The sequence below is a fragment of the Lepidochelys kempii genome, chromosome 10 (assembly GCF_965140265.1).
Source record: "Lepidochelys kempii isolate rLepKem1 chromosome 10, rLepKem1.hap2, whole genome shotgun sequence".
Classification (NCBI taxonomy): domain Eukaryota; kingdom Metazoa; phylum Chordata; order Testudines; family Cheloniidae; genus Lepidochelys; species Lepidochelys kempii.
Window position 1 is genome coordinate 76,155,717 of NC_133265.1, and position 19,589 is coordinate 76,175,305.

Here is a 19,589-nt window from a genome sequence, read left to right on the forward strand (position 1 = left end):
TCCCAGCGGGAGACCAAGATTCTCAGCACCACCTGGGATCAGGCCCGTAGACAGTTAATGCCATGGAACTGGGGGATTATCTTTCTAAAACCACACAGGGAATTATATGAATAATAATGCAAGCTTGTGTATTCCCTTTACCTTTGGCTCCCGTTGCGTATGAATCCAGAAGGACATTCTGCCATGCACTCGTCATTGTGGATCACAAACTTCTCATAGTCACTGATCTCTGTAGCAGGGACTTTGGAACAGAAGTCTCTAGTTACGCAGCGCCAGCCTTCAAACTTGTAGGTGTTCGGTGGGCAGGTGGGCACGCAGATTCCTTCGTAGTAATAATTGCGGCAGGCCACACAAGCCGTGTTGTTATCGGGCGCAGTGCAGCTCCCCAAGCACTCGGGATGGCAACATTCATTTTGGTCTGTGCAAGCCCGTTTGCCACAAGCGCTGGGGCACACTGCAAAGAAAGAGTAAGGGAAGATTGAACAACTGGCCTTTTAAAAATATAGAGAGATTAAAAGCAGCAATGTAAACACTCTGTGAGCTCATATCCCCTTGGGTCTAGAGCAACCCTTGAAAACTTTGACACTTGGGAGGCTGGCAAAGTAAATTTCATTTTCTCAGAGTTTTCAAGTCGCCTGGAGATATCTTTCTCCCAGATTTACATTAAAATATGAGCCAGTGAAGTAATGAGGAAAACTGTTGAAAGCAATGTCAACATAAGGATAACAGAAACAACTGAGGACTGGAACCCATTTGATAGCCCTGGTATTATGGTTACATTTTTGAGTGCTGACTTATTGTTTTTGAGAGGGTTTTTTGTCTTTCCAATTTGTATTTCAAACTGGTCTTTTATTGGCAACAAAAAAGCTCCCTTTAAACAACTTAATTACATTCGTACAATAATGCACTGCGATACTGCAGCACTCATGGCTAGGTTGACCCCACTGTAGCATCCCAATGTTGCTTATGTATGCAGAATTGGATTTAATAAAGTACAGATGCTACACATCATATATGGTGGACTCACAAACTTCTTATTTTTCCCCTGAAGAGAGTACACTTCCACCCTATCTACAAATATCGGACTAGTAGGACATAAATTCGCGAAAAGCATATTTATTTAAAAACTCATTAATCTGCAGGTGTGGGCACTGGGTTTGGAAAAAATGAACAAAGAGCAGGATCTTCAAGAGACAGCCTTACTATTGTTACATCAAAAGAAGCAGCAGCATTTATATTTATGTAACAACAACACTTTGATTACAATGTTTTATGGCCTTTAAGCCAGGCTAGCTACATGCCAGGGGCTCTGTAAACAAACACAAGATAGGAAATCTGGTTTTCATTAGGTAACTGTTTTCCACTTGCTAACTTAGCTAAAAAACAGTATCAGGAACAGCAGCATAAAACAAAAGTTTCAGTAGTAGGACTGCAGTGGAACCCAAGCAAATCAAGACAAGAAACTTTAACCAAACTACATGACTAGAAAGAGTACAACCAGACACGCAGAGAACACTGTCCGTGAACAAGGATGCAGCATCCACCCAACAACAGATACGGAGAAATTCCCAAGATGATGTACCAGATTCTACTCCATCCTGTATATTTCTCTTTTCCCCTCCCTCAAATCTGCTGCACATTCTGCTTGGCTGTAAATTAAACTACAGTTTATTTAGGAAGAGAAAACTACATTCAACCCATGCAGGATAGTTCAGAATTTATTTTTTCCTAGAGCTTTGCACACAACATGATCTGTGAAACTTTATCGGCAAATTTTCAGCTTACAAATAAAGATGTTTTACCATATTGAAAAATGTCTGAACCCAAGAGGTGATCTCACTCTTCGATTGTATGTACTTTGGGATAAGAGGCCGCGTTTTCCAATGTGTTTGTACAGAACCCACCACAACAGAGCCCAATCATAACTGGAGCCACTGGGCACAACTATAATATAAATAACAAACAACAATACAAAATAAAAATTTGTTGCACAACCCCTCACTTATTTCTTCAGGATTTAGACACTGTATGCCAAGCCTTGGCTATGACAGAATACGTACTGTCAGCTTTAATGTACGGTTCTACTCTGAAAAGTTTATCTGTAATAGTGGCATTGTGGGATCCCATGTTTATACTCTCAATGGTCTCTGCATGAAATATGCTCGAGTTTACAGATTTTTTTTCCCCCCCTAATTGCCAGACCTAAACATTTAGCCTGGGATCCAAGGGCCAAGCTGGGTTCTTTCTAGTTCACGAATTAGCAGCAGGAATACTGATTCTTCAGGGAAAATTCTATCCTCACTTATTACCAGTGCAACCTCGGGGCCTGTCTACACTAGCACTCTACAGCGCTGCAACTTTCTTGCTCAGGGGTGTGAAAAAACACCTCCCCTGAGTGCAGCAAGTTTCAGCCCTGTAAAGGGCCCGCACAGACAAGGCACCCTCACTGGGAGCGGCCCCCTCCCCACGCCCTGGAGGTGGGGTTTTTTTTAAGAGCACTGGGAGAGCTCTCTCCCAGCGCTCTGGTGCAACCACACAAGCCACGTTAAAGCACTGCCAGTGTAGACTAGCCCCCTCGTCTTCAAGTCATGCCCTCTGTAATACCCATTGCTTTCCATGGGTTTCCAAAGGAGAAATGAATGGGAACTTAGTAAACTTGCCGGTGACGCTCAGCATCAGACAGAGCTCTCACCTGCACAACGGCTCTGCAGTGCTAACAGGAATAAAACACAGTAAGAATGTATTTTAGTCGCTACGCAGGCAGGCAGGCCTCAAGACATACAGAGAGAGGTGTCATTTTTACAGTCACTTTTAGAAGTTTAAAAAAAAAGACTTCAGTACAAACATCACTGGTATTTATAAGGAAAATGCTGATGGGGTCTTCACTGCAGGGGAGCTTGTGGACACCACCACCATTAGCATAAGAAAGCTGACTATGAATGTCTCAATGGAAGGTTTCAGAGTAACAGCCGTGTTAGTCTGTATTCGCAAAAAGAAAAGGAGTACTTGTGGTACCTTAGAGACTAACCAGTTTATTTGAGCATAAGCTTTCGTGAGCTACAGCTCACTTCATTGGAAGGTACTCCTTAAGATGGTATTTCAATTCTGCCTAAATTACACTGTAAAAGGGAACTTCGATTCTGTATATGCAATATTTCTGACTCCAGACCAAAATGTATCCCACAATAGATTCCTCTTAAAAGAAAGGACAGCGATGAAGAGACCATTATTGATAAATGATGCAAAACCTTTTAATACACCTAAATATGTATTTTCTGCAGGAAAGACCAATAAAATAATTGCCTTACACTAAAAGGTAAAAACAAGAAATAAAAAAAATTACTACCTGTGTACACTGACTGTAGATGAATGATATATAGCAGAACCTCAGGGTTACGAACCCCTTGGGAATGGAGGTTGTTCAGAACTCTGAAATGTTCGTAACTCTGAACAAAATGTTATGGTTGTTCTTTCAAAAGTTTACAACTGAACAGTGACTTAACACAGCTTTGAAACTTTACTATGTAGAAGAAACATGCTACTTTCCTTTTTTTTTTTACAAAAAGAAAAGGAGTACTTGTGGCACCTTAGAGACTAACCAATTTATTTGAGCATGAGCTTTCGTGAGCTACAGCTCACTTCATCAGATGTTAGTAGTTTATGTTTAACACAGCACTGTACTGTATTTGCTTCCCCCCACCCAATTGCTGCTGCTGCTGCCTGATTGCGTACTTTTAGTTCCAAAGGAGGTGTGTGGTTGACTGGTCAGTTCATAACTCTGAGGTACTACTGTAACTTGAACAAGGATAAAAGCCTGTGGTTTCTGGAGTGGTGTAAATGCAACACCGATGCCAGCCTTGTTTGAGACTGCTGTAAACTGTGCCTCATTTTAATGTATAAAAATATTAAGAATATTCAGGATTATTGAGGGAGTTCTTGAAAAACCCCAGGCCATATGGCTCATCAGCAGATGGAATGCTGTTCAGCGTGGGTGCCAAAACTTAGATTTAGTGTGTTAACTTGATTTCCAGTTCACAGTCCTGCTAAGAAAAAACGCCTCCATGACCAAAGTTCATGATTAGATTTATCAAAGCAGAGCCACGTGATTTTTGTTCTTAATTGGACGGAGACATTTACCAAAAACGAAGGCTGTTGCATAAACAGTGCAGATAAATATAGTATAAAGAGGTCTAAATTATTTCACTCCAGGGGAAGGACCTTTTCATTTCCTCAATTCTTCTGTCATTCATGGATAAACTGGCATATGAACAGGATTCCCCCCACATCTCATAGCTGATCCACCGAACCTTATCAATGAAGGCGATAGTTGAAGCATGCAAAACCACACAAATGTACAAGACAAAGATGTAAATAGTAACACGGGTATACAAAGCTATGTTATACTATTTTTTATTCTGACAGTGTTTGTTAAAAAGTTGGTTTTGTTTAAAAAGCAAGTTTTTCAAACTTAACATGACTGGGAAGAAAAATATAGTAAAATGTTAACTAAAATTACAAGTTTTTCAAGACCAATTTGTCAGATGGCCAGAAAGCTACGATGCCATAACCAAGAGGGCAACTTTGGCTAAAAGCCCATCCTAATTCAGTGGTGAAAAGAATGCAGCAATTAGAAACAAAAAAATACAACTGGGGGAAAAGAAGGAAAGGGATAGCATTCAATATTAACTGATGAGAGAACCTAAAGACATCAGGGAAAAATCCATGGCTGGCAGGATGAAGGACAATAAAAAAAGAGGGTTTGTTGTTTGTTTTTTTAAAGTATATTGGGAACAAAAGCTGTAGCAATGTAGGGTGACCAGATGTCCCGATTTTATAGGGACAGTCCTGATATTTGGGGCTTTTTCTTATATAGGTCCTATTATCCCCCACCCCCATCCCGATTTTTCACCCTTGCTATCTGGTCACCCTATAGCAGTGTTTCCCAAACTTGGGACGCCGCTTGTTCAGTCCCTCGGCCCACACTGCTTCCCGCAGCCCCCATTGGCCGGGCACAGCGAACCATGGCCAGTGGGAGCTGCGATCAGCCGAACCTGTGGACACGGCAGGTAAACAAACCGGCCTGGCCCGCCAGGGGCTTATGCTGACTGGCCGCGTGCCAAAAATTGCCGATCCCTGGTATAGTCCCAGTAGCTGGAGATGGCAAAATTATTGTTAATGATACATAAAAGGAAGAGATGTTCCATAAATATTTGTGTTTTGTATTTGGAAAAAAGGAGGAGAAAATACTTGGATCACATGAGGATGAAGTGCTTTCCAGTCCATTAGTAACTAAGGAGAACTTAAACAACATCTGCTAAATATAAGCACTGTTAAATCAGCAGTCCCGGACACTTGCACACAAGATTACTAAAAGAGTTGGCTAAGGAGAATTCTGGCCAGCTGATATTAATTTATAATAAATATTGGAATACCAGGGAAATTAAAGATGATGGGAAAAGGGCTAATGTTGTGCCAATATTTAAAAAGACCACCAGGAGGCTGGTTGAAATAAATAGCCTGAAATCAACAATGGGCAAAACAGTGGAAAAGCTGATCCAGGATTCAATTGATAAGGAATTAAAGAACACAAGTATAATGTCAGTCAAAATGATTTTATGGAAAACAGTCCTTGGCGAACAAACCTGTTTTAATTCTTTGATGAGATTACAAGTTTAGTTGATAAATGTAACTGTGTATATGTCATATACTCATAAAAATTTAGGGGTCACAGTAGACAAACAAATGAACATGAGCTCCTAGTGTGGTGCTGTGGCAAAACAAACTAGTGGGATCCTTGAATGTAGAAACAAGGGTAGTGAGGAAAAGTAAGGAGGTGATTTTACCTCTGTATACAGCACTGGAGAGATCAATACTGTTTACAGTTCTGGTGTCCATATTTTAAAAGGGGATGTGGAAAAATTCAAGAGGATACAGAACAGAGTCACAAAAATTATCTGAGGTCTGGAGAAAATGACTCAATGAGAGAGAGAGAGCTCAATCTCTGCTGAGCTTATCCAGAAGACGATGGCGAGATTATTTGATTAGAGTGAATAAATGCCTTCATGGGAAGGAAAGTACTGGGCACTAAACAGCTCTTTAATCTAGCAGAGAAAGGCATAACATGAACCACTGGGCTGGAAGTGAGAGCTAGACAATATCACATTAGGAATAAGGCACTAATTTTAACACTGATTAACTACTGGAACAAACTACCAAGGGAAGTGGTGGATTCACTGTCTCTTGATGTCTTCAGATCAAAACTGGATGACTTTCTGGAAGACATGCTGGAACCAAATACAAGTTACTAGGCTCAATGCAGTGGTAACTGGGTGAAATTTAATCGTCTGTGATATGCAGGAGATCAGACTAGATGTTCTAATGTTCCCTTCAGGCCTCTGTGAAGTACTTGAGTGATGCATTAATTTATTGTCAGCCACTTAATTGGGGTCCCTAGTGTCCAACCTCCTGTAATAGGTTTTGTTTTAAATCATGACACCTGTTAACAGCCAGCCACCCTCCTCCTCCTCCTCAACTCTGAAAAGAATTCTGCAACCAATATACCTGCTGTGTGAACTGCTAAGCTGCCAGCACACTTCCCAAAATTGGAAAGCTTTGGAAGAGAAAGCCAATCTACTCCCAAAAAATGTCATTCAATACAGAACTTTGGTATAGAACAAAACAGAAAGAATCACAGTAAATGTTTACTTCTAGCCTTTCCCTTTCACTCAAAGGAATTTGAGAGAAAAGGCATTTCCAAGTTAACAAAATACATGAGTTTTTCTAAAATACTGTCTCAACAGTCTGATCACTATGCATACAACATGGAATTGACACCACTCAATTTAAAGTTACTTGTTCTGTGAACAACTTCTCTTTACACCTATTGGGGAATTACTTTACAGAAAGCCAAGAGAAGTTATAAAACATTCTGATTTGAGGATTCACCACTCCCAACCAAACCTCCCCCCAAAAACAAATGAAAAAAAACAGACAGATGCAAGACTGGAAAAATCCTCAAGACACACAGCTTAGCACACTACTCTTATTTAAAAAAAAAAAAATTAATGCAGCTCCTTTTTGGATTGTTTAGCTTTTTAAAAGTAGCAGTAAGTTCTCTGACATCCAATATCTCAAGCTTTTTGAAGTGTACACTAAGCTAAAGCTCTCAGAGATCACTTTCTGAGAGTTCTGACATCATGGCTGTTTTACAGTTTGGACAGACTAAGTGTTCTTATCATTTCCAAGACGCCATGACTTCAGCACTGCTGAAATAGAGCAATCGGGTGAATAAACAGCCAGTCACAGGGAGTGAAAATGCAGCAAGTGGAGGAAGACTGCTTGGCAAATGCAGGCCCTAGCCTCTGCCAAGGCTGGCGTCATGCCAGCTGCACGCAGGACAGCAGAAGGTTGCCAAGTGTAGGATAAGTATTTTTTTAAAGATTCTTTCTCTCCTTGTAAAATGATATTCAATCCTTCCTTTCTTTTCTCTCTCTCTTTTTTTTTTTTAAATCCATCCAAGTAAGAACAAGAACGTAGTTTTGAACAGGGACTGAGGAGGAAAGAACATTTTATCCCAGGCAACCGTTGTAAAGATTAGCTGTCAAAATCTATCAATCAAGACAGAAAGGCAGGTAGTTTTTGACTGTTAATTTCTATAAATGACAGGGTTTAAAAAAAAAAAACACCCCAGCATTAACTTTAGAGAGCATTTCAAAGAAAAACTGGCTTTTAAATGTAGCAAAGAGAGCACTCGGGAGACATTCGTGCCTTTTACCTGGTGTGGTGATAGCTAACCAGAGATGACAGGGACGTTACCCAGATAACCCACTTCCAGCGATTCACAACGAGGCCCGAAATTCAAATCTAGCATGTAAATAAGTCGATATACACGCAATAATGTGTTCCAGCACAAAACCACAGGTACAGCATCTCCAGAAGAGGGAACATTTTTGCTTTAAATAGCTATGCAAGAGCATGATCTGGTTACAGCAACACACTTTTTGCCTTGTTAATTTTTTTTCCCTTCACCAAAGTAACTAAACCAGACACTTGTCTCAGGGAAAATCCACAGACAGGGAAGTGTCACAACACCAGGCATCCATATGCTGAACAGCTTCCTTTCCTTTCTGGTAAGTAAGGCACAATTCAACACTATCTGAAATTACCTGCCAAGGTCTATTTAAAGGTTTCTCTCAAAACCATGCTGTTGCTATGAATTATGAGTGATTACCTCCTCCCTCTTCAAATCCCCAGTTTGCATACAACCGTCTCCACTTGCAAAATATTTGGAACGGTCCATACAAACTCTAGGCCAAGTAGTAAGATGAGGGCATTCAGTCTACAGCCTGTGAGTTATATTTGACTCAACTTCATTCCACTGAGAACCATATGTTTCCGTGTTTATGTTCTAGTTGTTACCAGCCTGATTTTATCCTACAAACCTTTTTAAGGATTTTCAGACTATTCTGAAGTTGTCCCAGGCAGCACCTTCCTCCTCCTGCACCAGTTCCATTTCAGTACAATTACATCCAGTCGCCTTCTGTGCAAGGTAGTTTTGTCAGAGTTATAATGTGCCCTATGACCTGAATAAAGCGTGTATATGCATGGAAACATTCAAAATCCCCACAAATTATCAACTTGTGAGCAGAAGCAGTCTGAAATAAGCATGCATTTACATTCCCTTTAAAAGCAATATTTTTTTTAAAATATCAAATATTCAACAACAGTAAGCATGCTGGAAAGTTGAACACCCTTTATGACCAACAGCAAAACCATATTAAAAATTATTTGGATTGCCCCGTAGCCTAATGGAAGTGCTCAGATCTAATTACAGATTCCAGTTTCTCTTTCCCTATATAAAAGAAGTGGAAGAGGAACTGGATATAGGGTTTAAAAAAGTCTAGCATCACTCAACAATAAGATTTTTTCTTTAGAAGAGCTCTAAGTTCTCCCTTTGACTACAAGTACAATATGGCAGCCATGAATCGAGGCCAATGGTGTGGAGAGGACATGTGCATTACCTGGAATTCCATTCATTAGCATGAACATCTTGCCAGAACTGCTGCAAAGATACGTGCACCACCCTGTACCATGTCACCAAGGTCACTCATAGTTCTCCTAAACAATATTCTCTTCCCTTCCCCTCTCAGAGTAGCTTTTAGTAATAAGATAACTTCAAAGGGGTGTAGTCATCAGATAATCATGCCTTTGAGTAATCGGAGGCTGTTTGCTATGGCTCATAATCCCACAAAAGTACAAATGCCTCACAAAAACAATATCCTTCATCTTGGCCTAAAAATAAAGGACATTGAGCTGGGGGGGGGGGGAGGGGAGGAGGAGGAGGAAGATTCTCTCAATTAAACATAGATTTCCACTAGCGGAATGACTGTGATGATTCTGTTAGCTTGCTTTTCTAGCAGACTCTCTAGTTCCTCACCACAAACCCACATCAAACCTGCTACATGGGAAAGACATCAGGCTTCCAAGCTACAGTAAGAAACGACACGTGCCTGTTAATCCCATTGGATTTTGTCTGAGTGACCAGAGTATTCAGGCACACTAGCTGGCATAATAAACCTACCAATCCCTTGGGAATCCCACAAGTGAGGCGTTCGGAGTTGTTACGAAGTTCCAGGAGCAGTATGGCAACTCAGCTCATATTTACAAATTGAAACGAACTGAAATCTAAGTGATGAAAATAGCTATTACACGACAGTCAGAAGAAACCCGTATGTAGCACAGTTGCTCAATTTCCCCCCAAATATGTTATATCCAGTGACCACCTTGGTACAAACAAGACTTAACAATGAAAACAGGCAGCATGAGTTGCACTCTCTTTCAAAATAGTTTATGTTGCCCAATAAGTAGGGTGACCAGACAGCAAGTGTGAAAAATCAGGACGTGGGAGTAATAGGCTTCTATATAAGAAAAAGCCTCAAATATCAGGACTGTCCGTATAAAAACGGGACATCTGGTCACCCTACCAATAAGGCTCACAATGGCATGCATATGAGAGAGAGAGAAAAAAAACTAGTCACTTCCCATGCCAGGACAAATCAGTACCCACACAAACTGAACCAAGGCACATATGCAAGCATATACTGGGTTTCCTCGCCAATTCTACTCTATCTACAATACAGGGAAACAAGTTATTTGGGAATGTTTTATGTTGACTGCTACACTGCTCTATACACATTTCCTCCACACGGAAGAGTGAAATTTCCGAATGAAAAGGTGAGCCAGAACACTAACAAAGACATCAGCATGGATGAAAACAGGACTTTGTACAAAGAGAAATCAACACTTAACCGCAAGGGAAAGCTGCTCACAATTCGATTTAAAATCTACTAACACCCCTAAATAAACATCTGAAATTCCAGAAATGACTCAGGAACTGTGGACTCAGAATAGGTGGCTAACTCCCAGATACACCACAGACATGCCCAAACAGTGCAAGGGAAAAAAATGACTACAGCAAAACATCTCTAAACTGAACTAAACAAGCTGAAGGGTTCATGAGGAAAAAAGGATATCATTTATTGGGATCCAAGTTGCAAGCAATATATATTTGTGGGGTTCTACTTTTTTGAAGTAAAGAATTGTCTGACTTTCTTTCAAATGCTGCAGGTGGCAAGAGACACACTATTTCATGAATATATAGCAAGTGAACAGAATATAAATCAGTCACCAGCTGGCAAAATCCCAGCTGGAAAGAGGATACCACTCTCATTCCAGATTTATTTTAAAGGAGGAAGAGGGCTTTGATAACATTATCAAACTGACCTAAATTATGTAGTTCTTTTGATGCTAGAAAGAAAAAAAAAGAAATGTTATATTGTAGAGAAAAGGTCACCAACTCTGAAACATTCTCTACTGCTTTCATTTCAGAGCATTCACTACATGCATGAACAGGAGTAAGATACGCTAATGGACTTAATCTTTATGGAACTAAGTGACATAAATGAAGTTTGATACAATTTAGAAAGTGACAGATTTCCTCTGGGGGGAAAAACCAGGAATAATGCCAACTACTGTATAAGTGAGAGAACTTTCAATAAAACTATAAGTGTATACACACCATGAGGGTGTATATGTTACAAAGATTTTATTGTCATGCAGCTGAGAGAGCCACACTGATAACAGCACTCCTGTTCATTTGGTGGGTGACAAGGAATAAGGCCAATAGAGAGTAGCAGAAAATAATAGTAGTCAAAGTTGTTTTAGGTCCCACCGACAGAGCAACTTTTTTTTTAAACCTGGCCACTCGTTTGACTAGTGGAACAGCGGGGTTAAAAGCTGGCTTGATATCTCAGAGTTACCAAATAAGTTGTCTTCAAAATGAGACGCAAGATGTGAAAGACCCAGAGAGAATGAGAGAGAGAGAGAGAGAGAGAGAGAGAGAGAGAGAGAGAGAGAGAGAGTTTGTTTTCCTAAATTTAATTATAAATTGCTACTGGTTTGTAAGGAGAGAAGTACATTTTCAGCTATAAATCATCCAAGTGATGCAGACGTAACTGATATACAAACTGATGTGAGCTTTTACAACACTTAAGGAGAAAAGAACGTACCAAATAACATGGACATGTATAGAAAATATTTCCCCTTAATTGCATGAAATGGGAAGAACGGTGACCGTATCTTATGGGAAATAGAAGGCTGAATTCTTGATAATCATGAAGAATGACGTAAGAGTGGCCATACTGTGTCAGACCAATGGTCCATCTAGCCCACTATCCTGCTTTCTGACAGCGGTCAGTGACAAATGCTTTAGAGGGAATGAACAGAACCGAGTAATTATCAAATGATCTATCCCCTGTTGTCCAGTTCCAGCTTCTGGCAGACACAGAAAGATAGAGCTATTTCTTGAATGAGTTCGGGAATAATTTTCTGTTCTCAATCTTGCTTCCATTATAAATATAGACAAATAAGAAAATCACCCTGCGTTCACAAGACCTTCAAGCAATCTGAATACAACATGCTGATAGTTTCTTCATTCTTTTTTAATATAAATTCACTGGCATAGTTGACAGAAAGAAGAGGAGGGAGAAAACTGTTGAAATTCTATCATCAGAATGAGTATATTCTCACACACTAAACTGATGTGGATTGAACTGGTCCAGAAGGAGAAAGGACAAGGCTCAATTTCCTCCTCAGACTTAATGCCAATCTTCTAACTTTACGGTCCTTAACTGTGGCTGTTTGAGTTGTTTAAGCAGGGTCTGTTTCTCCATCCTACAAAACTAAAAAAAAAAACTGTCTGGAGTAGCTCAGTTCCATGAGTGCCTGCCTGCAGGCAGATACCCCAAACTGGTGGTATGTTCTATAATTAGATTTCACCAACCCAGTATCAAATGTGAACTCCTGAACCACTATATCAGTTTTACCACACAGTTACAGACAGTCCGCTGAGACTCTCCAGTCTATCCTACCACCCAGGCAAGACAGACTTAGTAATAATTGTCACTTCCACCAAAAATCTCAAAATATTCAGGTTGCTTCCAGTCCCAGGAAAGCAGTCACTTACCCCAGGTCAATTAGTCTTATATCAAAGACAACACCTATAGTCAGTTCCGTAATAAACTAGAACAAAGAACTAAAAGTTATTTGCAGGTTAAAGCAAGCAAACATATACACACCAATGAGTTGCCATCTAAATGCTAAGAGTGACAGAGTTGCAGTGATCTGTCAATTTGACATGTCTTTCAGGGCAAACCCAGGGTTGACTCTGGGGGATCTCCTGCTTCAATTTAGACTCTCTGGCCCTGTGAGAGTTCAAATAGATGAAAATTTTTCTTGTAAAAGATAAAACAGCTCACACTTAGTCTTCCAGTCCATGAGATGAGCTCCTTTGCACATAGCATTTCCAAGGCTTGATAGGGCCATTCACCAATTCTTTGCGTTGCAATGTTCTTTAACAGCCCCTTTAATCTAGGTATGCCTCCTCTGGGGAGTGGAGAAGGGGGGGTTAGAGGGGATGACAATTCCCGTTCCTGGGTTCACCAGTACAGAGCAAACATTTTCAAAGTTATAACGCAAAAATTACATATTTTCCTATAGCATGGAATACAGACATTGCAAGTGAGGTTAATGCATGCAGCAACTTACAAGACTTTCATAGAGTCTAAACACTAAATACATTTTGATAAGACTAATTCCTATTTTGAACATAACTAACAGGTGAGGTGGTTTGGTTTCCAGCTACGAATTTATCAGTTCTTAGTTAACACCTATGGCCTTGGCCAGCGTTGGCACCTGATTTACCAGCATCACAGCATCAAAAGAACAAGATGGCCGGAATGCCTATCATTTGGAGCAGGGAGCCTATTTGCACATCCTGAACAAAGCTTACATCCCTGATAAAAGACACTGGACTAAGAAAGCAAGTGTTTCAATTTGCATGCATCCTTGAGAGACTTCTCTGATAGATTCTCACCCACTCCGAATAACTCCCACTGAAAAGAGCATTAATGATTATAAAGATGTGCGTTTGTTCACATCTTTGATTTCTCTCCAGCATTCTCCGATATATATGCCCTTTAGGCCACAGAGAAGGTAGTTTTGGCTAGGATTATTCAGTATATTATCATTTGCAGCCAATCCAGCTAATAAATGAAAGCAGCTCAAATTGAATTGTGAATTTTAATTTGCTTAGAGAATCAGGATTCTAGATTTAAGGAATTAGCTTGGATTCTGGTATCCGGTCTTGAATGTTTGCCACAAAAGATTTCTGATTCTGGTTCTGAGTGGCATGTGAAATCTGCAAGCAATACATACTTATCCCACTCCAACAGCACAAAATACTTCAAGGGAAAAATAAGAAGTCATTTGGGATCCCTCTCATCTCCAGCATTTCAAAAAGGTATTAGACTAGAGCTGGTAGAAAAATTTCTGCCAAAACTGTTTTGACGAAAAATTGGGTTATGGACAAAATTAAGTTTTTCACAAAAGAGGCAGCTTTCCAAGGAAAATTTCAATATTTCCTCAAAATACTGAAGTATTGTTATTCAAAATACTGTCTCACTGCCTCAAGGGAGTTGTAATGTGGGTGCCTTATGCACCTATTCTCCTTTTTTGGGATGGGAACTCCAGGTGGACTACATCTCCCATAATGCACCATGGTCAGGGATCCTATGGCATGCCTCCCTCCCTTCACCTGAAGGGGAGAAATTGATGTACCATGAGAGATTTAGCCTTGCCAGAGAACCCAGTCCAAAGAGGAGAATGGGCATATAAAGCCCCTGAACTACAACTTCCATGAAGCACCGTGGTGTTATTATTTATGAAAATATTTCAGTTTATGATATTTCACCAAAATATAAACATTTCTCTGTGGATTTTTTTTCTTTGACAAAAATGAAAAAAGTTGGTCAAAATTTTTCACAGTAAAAATCTTACTTTCCAGCTAGCTCTAAATACCACTTCAAAACTGGAGCTGCCTTTGCTGGGCGTGGGGGAGCACTTCATCTTTTTGCTGCTGACCCCGTCTATCACACTGAAGGAATTGTCTCTGCTGAAAGAGAGGTCAAAATCATGGAAGACTAGAAAAGCTAGGCAGCAGATGTGGTGGAAATACAAGATAGGCCTCAACTTGTCCCCTGATCTAACCACTAGATAACATTGCCTCATTCAGGGGCTATATTTAGACAGCTGCATCTGTAGAAATTTCTTCTCTGTACAGGATAAAAGCACTGCAGATCTTCTGCACTGCTGATTACACAATTAAATATAATGAAGAAGGATGCCACCCTTTTCTATTGCCACCACCCAGAAGATGCAAGTGTGGACAATATAGTCACACTTCATATGTAATACACAAACTACATATGCACGCGCACCCCCCCCCCACCCGTTAGGTATATATTGCATCTTACTACGTAGATCCACATACATATGCTTTTGAGGAAACGAAGAAGGGAAAAAACATTTCTACTGTGATTTTAAAATCATAGCATTGTTTTTGGCTTCCTAAATCCCTTCCTGTATTGAAGATTCACCACCAGATTAGGGAGAGCCAGACAGAATTTTTGATGGCAAACGAAGAACAGTTAAGCTGTATCTGACAGGAAATCTACTCTGCAGCACAGCTAATGCAGCAATGCTCAGTGGCTGCTGTGAGGCCAGCAAAGGCATCAGACGGTGTTTACAAAAGAAAAGAAAAAGGAATTTGTATTTTGAAAGTTGATACTTACATTAAAAAAAAAAAAGCCGTTTTCCTCTGTTTTCAAGCAAGAGCTTCATGCTTGTCATTTTCCCTCCAGTACCTTTTTTGTCAGATCGAGTCGCACTGACATAAACATATAAAAATAAAGTTCCTTATACCATCCATGGCAGATACTTACATGGATGGTCTCAAAAAAGAATATTCTTTTCACATACTAAAAAAATTATACAGAGTTATTTTAAATTCAGATCTGTTTGTATATTCCTTATAAGTTTATAAAACTCTCACTGTCCTTCCATGACTAACGAAAGTGGAATTGAGAGAGTATTCTATATTTATAACTCGTCTGGTTGCTCATGCTTATGGCCCTATTTCCACTCACTGTTACTGTACACAGAGCTATGTGAGGTATTGTGGGTTCCCAAACTTCACTGATTTCCTAACAAGGCAGGCCTGTGTCCCGGAGGAACAAACTGGGGGCTGTTTCGTCCAAGTGGAGTTCAAATTCAGAGGGAGAGGCCCTGAGTTTTGTGGGTTTGGCAGCTCCTCTTAAAACTGGTATTAGAGACCATTTCTGGGCAATTACATGCCTAACTGGTGTTGGACTATGTATCAATGCTACTGATACATCATCTACAGTACAGACACATTTACAACCCAACACTGTACAGCTGTTGCTACACACTTCACCTTTTCATATTTATTTTAGCAGAGCAGCTTCAATGCTTCATCAAGCAGATTTTCTCAGTGAGTGAAATTTCACAAACACCAAAGCACTGGATACAAGCAAAAGTGGCTTTAAAAGAGTATGAAAGATTCACAGGCCTTTCAAAACACTACACAGAACTTACATGGCCCTCATCACCGTAGCATCTGGGCTCCTCACAGTTTATGAATTTTTAACCCTCAACGTACCCCTGTAAAATATGGAAGTATTATCCTCATTTTACACATGAGAAACTAAGGCACAAGGTAGATTAAGTGACTTGCCCAAAGTCACACAGGAAGTCGTCTGTGGCTGAGCTGGGAACTAAATTCACATCTTGAGTCCCAGCACACTGTTCTATACATTAGACCAGTGGTTGAAAACCTTTTTTCATTTGTGAACCTCTAGAAAATTTAAAATGAAGGTTCAGACCCCCTTGGAAATCTTCTGTCTGTATATATAGCTGAATTCTGTTTGGTCAGTTTTCCGTCCAAGTCTTTTGCGAACCCCTTACACATAGTTCACGAACCACAGGGTGAGAACCACTGCATTAGACCATCTTTCCTAGTAGTTGAAAGCTAAGGGGATTGTGTAGTTATCAATATTGTAATAATCCCTTCCTCCTTTTATTACTCTCAAGGAAATTCTGTAATTCTGCACTTGTGCAGTGGCAATGTCCCCTGCAGAATAATTGATTCTGATGGGGAGGTGAAGGGAAGCTGCAATTACATCTTTGGCTCACCAGGAGCTGATGTGGCACTGGCAGAGGGGGCACCTTCTCACCAGCTGGAGAAGTCAGCAGTGGAGAGGGAGGGGACAGAGGCTGCCTTCCTCACAGCTCCCAATCCCCAGGACCAGGTGAGGAGGGACAGAATAGGGGGTGGGGTAGGGTGGATAGATCGGGGCACATGAGGCTGCTGGGGGTGGGGTCACACAGAATGGGGTTCAGAAGGGCTAGTGGGGGGGACAGACGGCAGTGGGGGAACAGGAGCTAGTGGGGTGATAACATTGAGCCATGGGTTGAACGGGAGTGGGGGTCCATGTTCCCTGTAAACTGCGTGGTTGGGCAGCCGCCCAGAGGAGATTCAAGTGCCATGCAGTTGATTGGCAGAGCACACTGCCCGGCTCCATGCAGTTGATTGCAGAGCCTGCAGCTGCTCCCGGGACCCTGTGCTGTGCGGGGGGGTGGGGGGTGGGGGGGGGAGGAGATAAAGAGGGGAAAGGAGAGTGCTGATATCATGGTGTCGCCCTCCCCCAGCCCCTGTACCCCAACTCCAAGAGCAGGGTAGAGGGGACAGAACTTGCAGCAGCTCTGAGGTCTGAACATGCCTTCGGGTGAATGAGTGCCTAAAGAGACAGTGTATGGTCTCTCAGAGACTTCCCCAGCAGCTAGCACACAATCTCTCTCTCACACACACACACACACACACACACAGGTTACTTCTTCACATATATTGCAATGCACATATATTCTCTGTAATTTTATTCTTTCAAAGTGTGTTATTTTAGTTTTTTGACTGGTCTATACATTTCATAATTTTCATTTCTCTCTTACACTTAAATTTAATTCTTTGAACACTGAATTCTAAAATGCCTAACTGTCCTGGCTGGAGCAATTATCCCCTATGGTAACTTTTAAAAATTATATATATATATATATATATATATATATCAATCATTTCTAGGTTTTTTGTTTCTACTGGTGGCACACAGCCGCACATTACCTTGGTGCACATAACAAAATTTATTCCGCACATGGGAGGAAAAAATTAGAGGGAACATTGATGGGGGTGCAGGGACACATGCAGACAGAGGCAGATGTTCCTGACTGAACAGGAGAGGGTAAGGGTTAGCCAATTCCTCCTTCCCCCACAGAAATCTGTTCCATACTTCTCCCACCCACACCCAACAACCCCCCAGGTTCACTCCCAGGCTCCTTCCCAGAAATTACTTCCCTCTCCCTCAACTCCTCCATTACCCAACTCCCCCAAGCCTTTGCACTGCTTCTGAGGGGTGCGGGAAATACATTTCTTCATTGTAGTTTAAACAAATTATTAAAGTTCTATATCAATCAATATGCCTAGTAATGATTTGTCTAGAAACTTTTCCTGAATCTTTTTTGTTGTCTATATTGTTACAGACACACTTGCTGAGAGGTATTTTGAAATAAATTACCAAAATAATTGAAACTGAAGTGATTATATTATTTTGACAAATAAAATATGCAGAATTTTAAAATATTATGTGCAGAATTTTTAATTTTTTGGCACAGAATTCCCCCAGGAGTGTTTTATGCTGGTGCATTTTAAGACGCCGGTATACAAAGGGATTCCACTACTGCCTCCTCATAACTCCTTAAAATGGTCTAATCTTACAGGAGGATCCTACTATGGACACCATAATGAGATAAAATATCATCACTTACACCAAGGACTAGCATTCCCATTCTGCTGCAGTAAGTAACAAAACTAGAATAACTATTTTTACCAGGTTTCCAAGGCCAATAGAAAGTCACCCTGAAACAGCGTGACAACTAGGTTGTGCTGTCATATTGGAATGAAATGGCAGTTCAGTGGAGAACACCACTGCAACACAAAATGGAAAACAAGGAGAGGAAGCTTGGCAAACATTTTTCTTTTTCTAAACCAGAGTCTGGCATTCTAGCCTGGGCATGAGAACTAAGGCAATTTCCACAAAAAGTCTACAATGTAAAGCAGTGCGTTTGCACTCCAGTTCAAACTATTTTATTTAGGAGTCAACAAGTTTAACATATCATTAGAACTGCAAGTTTTGGATGCTTAGGACAGAATCTAAATGCCCCTACCCAGTAACAGAAATTATGATCAGCAAAGTAACAAAGACGTTAAAACAAGAAATGCATTGTCTACACAAATCATGGACTAAGTTTCCATTTAGTAAACATAAAATCTTGCTTCAGATGCCTTATCCTGAAGTCACAAAACATATATATTGAATGTTTTAGAACTCCTTTCTAAAAAGGAAAAAATAAAATAAAAAGATGTAGAGCAACATAGGTGGATTTGGATACTAAGCCGAAGCAGCTGCTATCTTCAAAGTTCAACAGAGCATCCTAAAGCATTGCCTTTAAAACACAAGCTGTTAGAAGAGGTGTTGCTGTGAATTGGCATAAACCATCCCACTTGGTTTGTTTGTGTTTTACATGCACTCAGAACAAGTACTAGCAAGCAACAGAAAACCAGAACATGTTTTGCAAACAATTATAACATCCTGAAACAAAAGGCAAGGACTGAAGTCATCATTTGTTAATTGCCATCATGGTCATACTTGTTCTATACTGCTTGTAAATTCAATTCTCATCATGAAGATGCAAAATGGAAACACCCAGCTCATCTTCCCTTTCATCCTAGGATCAGGGTCATTGCTCCAAGTATACAGTCATACAGCAGATTTTCTATGTACACAGAAGCAGGATGTTTTACCATTTTTTTCCAGTGTGAGGGTGTATGTGTTTTGTTTTTATTTTATTTTATTTTTTTAAATTGTGTTTTACTTAACAACAAAGCTGCCAAGGTAACAAGCATCTCTCATGCGTCACGTGCTCGTAAGAAAAATTAGTCCTTTCCACCATTTACACAATAAAGTTACTGGCTTAATTCTGCTTTCCATCGTTTTGCACATGTCTGTATACAAGACAAACTTTTTAAAAGCTATTAAAGAAGTCACCTCCCATTCAGCAAGAAG

The 19,589-nt window shown here is 40.4% G+C and overlaps 1 protein-coding gene across 8 annotated transcripts in view; it reads right to left on the reverse strand.

Moving 5' to 3' along the window:
* Nucleotides 1-19,589, reverse strand: part of IGF1R (insulin like growth factor 1 receptor) — a 308,206-nt gene that overhangs the window by 87,532 nt on the left and 201,085 nt on the right. For 7 of the 8 annotated variants that reach the window (XM_073304258.1, XM_073304254.1, XM_073304259.1 and 4 more), the window contains one exon: nucleotides 142-454. In XM_073304258.1, the coding sequence (XP_073160359.1) occupies nucleotides 142-454 (313 nt within the window). Of the gene's footprint in view, nucleotides 1-141; nucleotides 455-12,815; nucleotides 12,946-19,589 lie in introns of those variants that run through there. The other variant, XM_073304260.1, reaches the window with a different exon arrangement.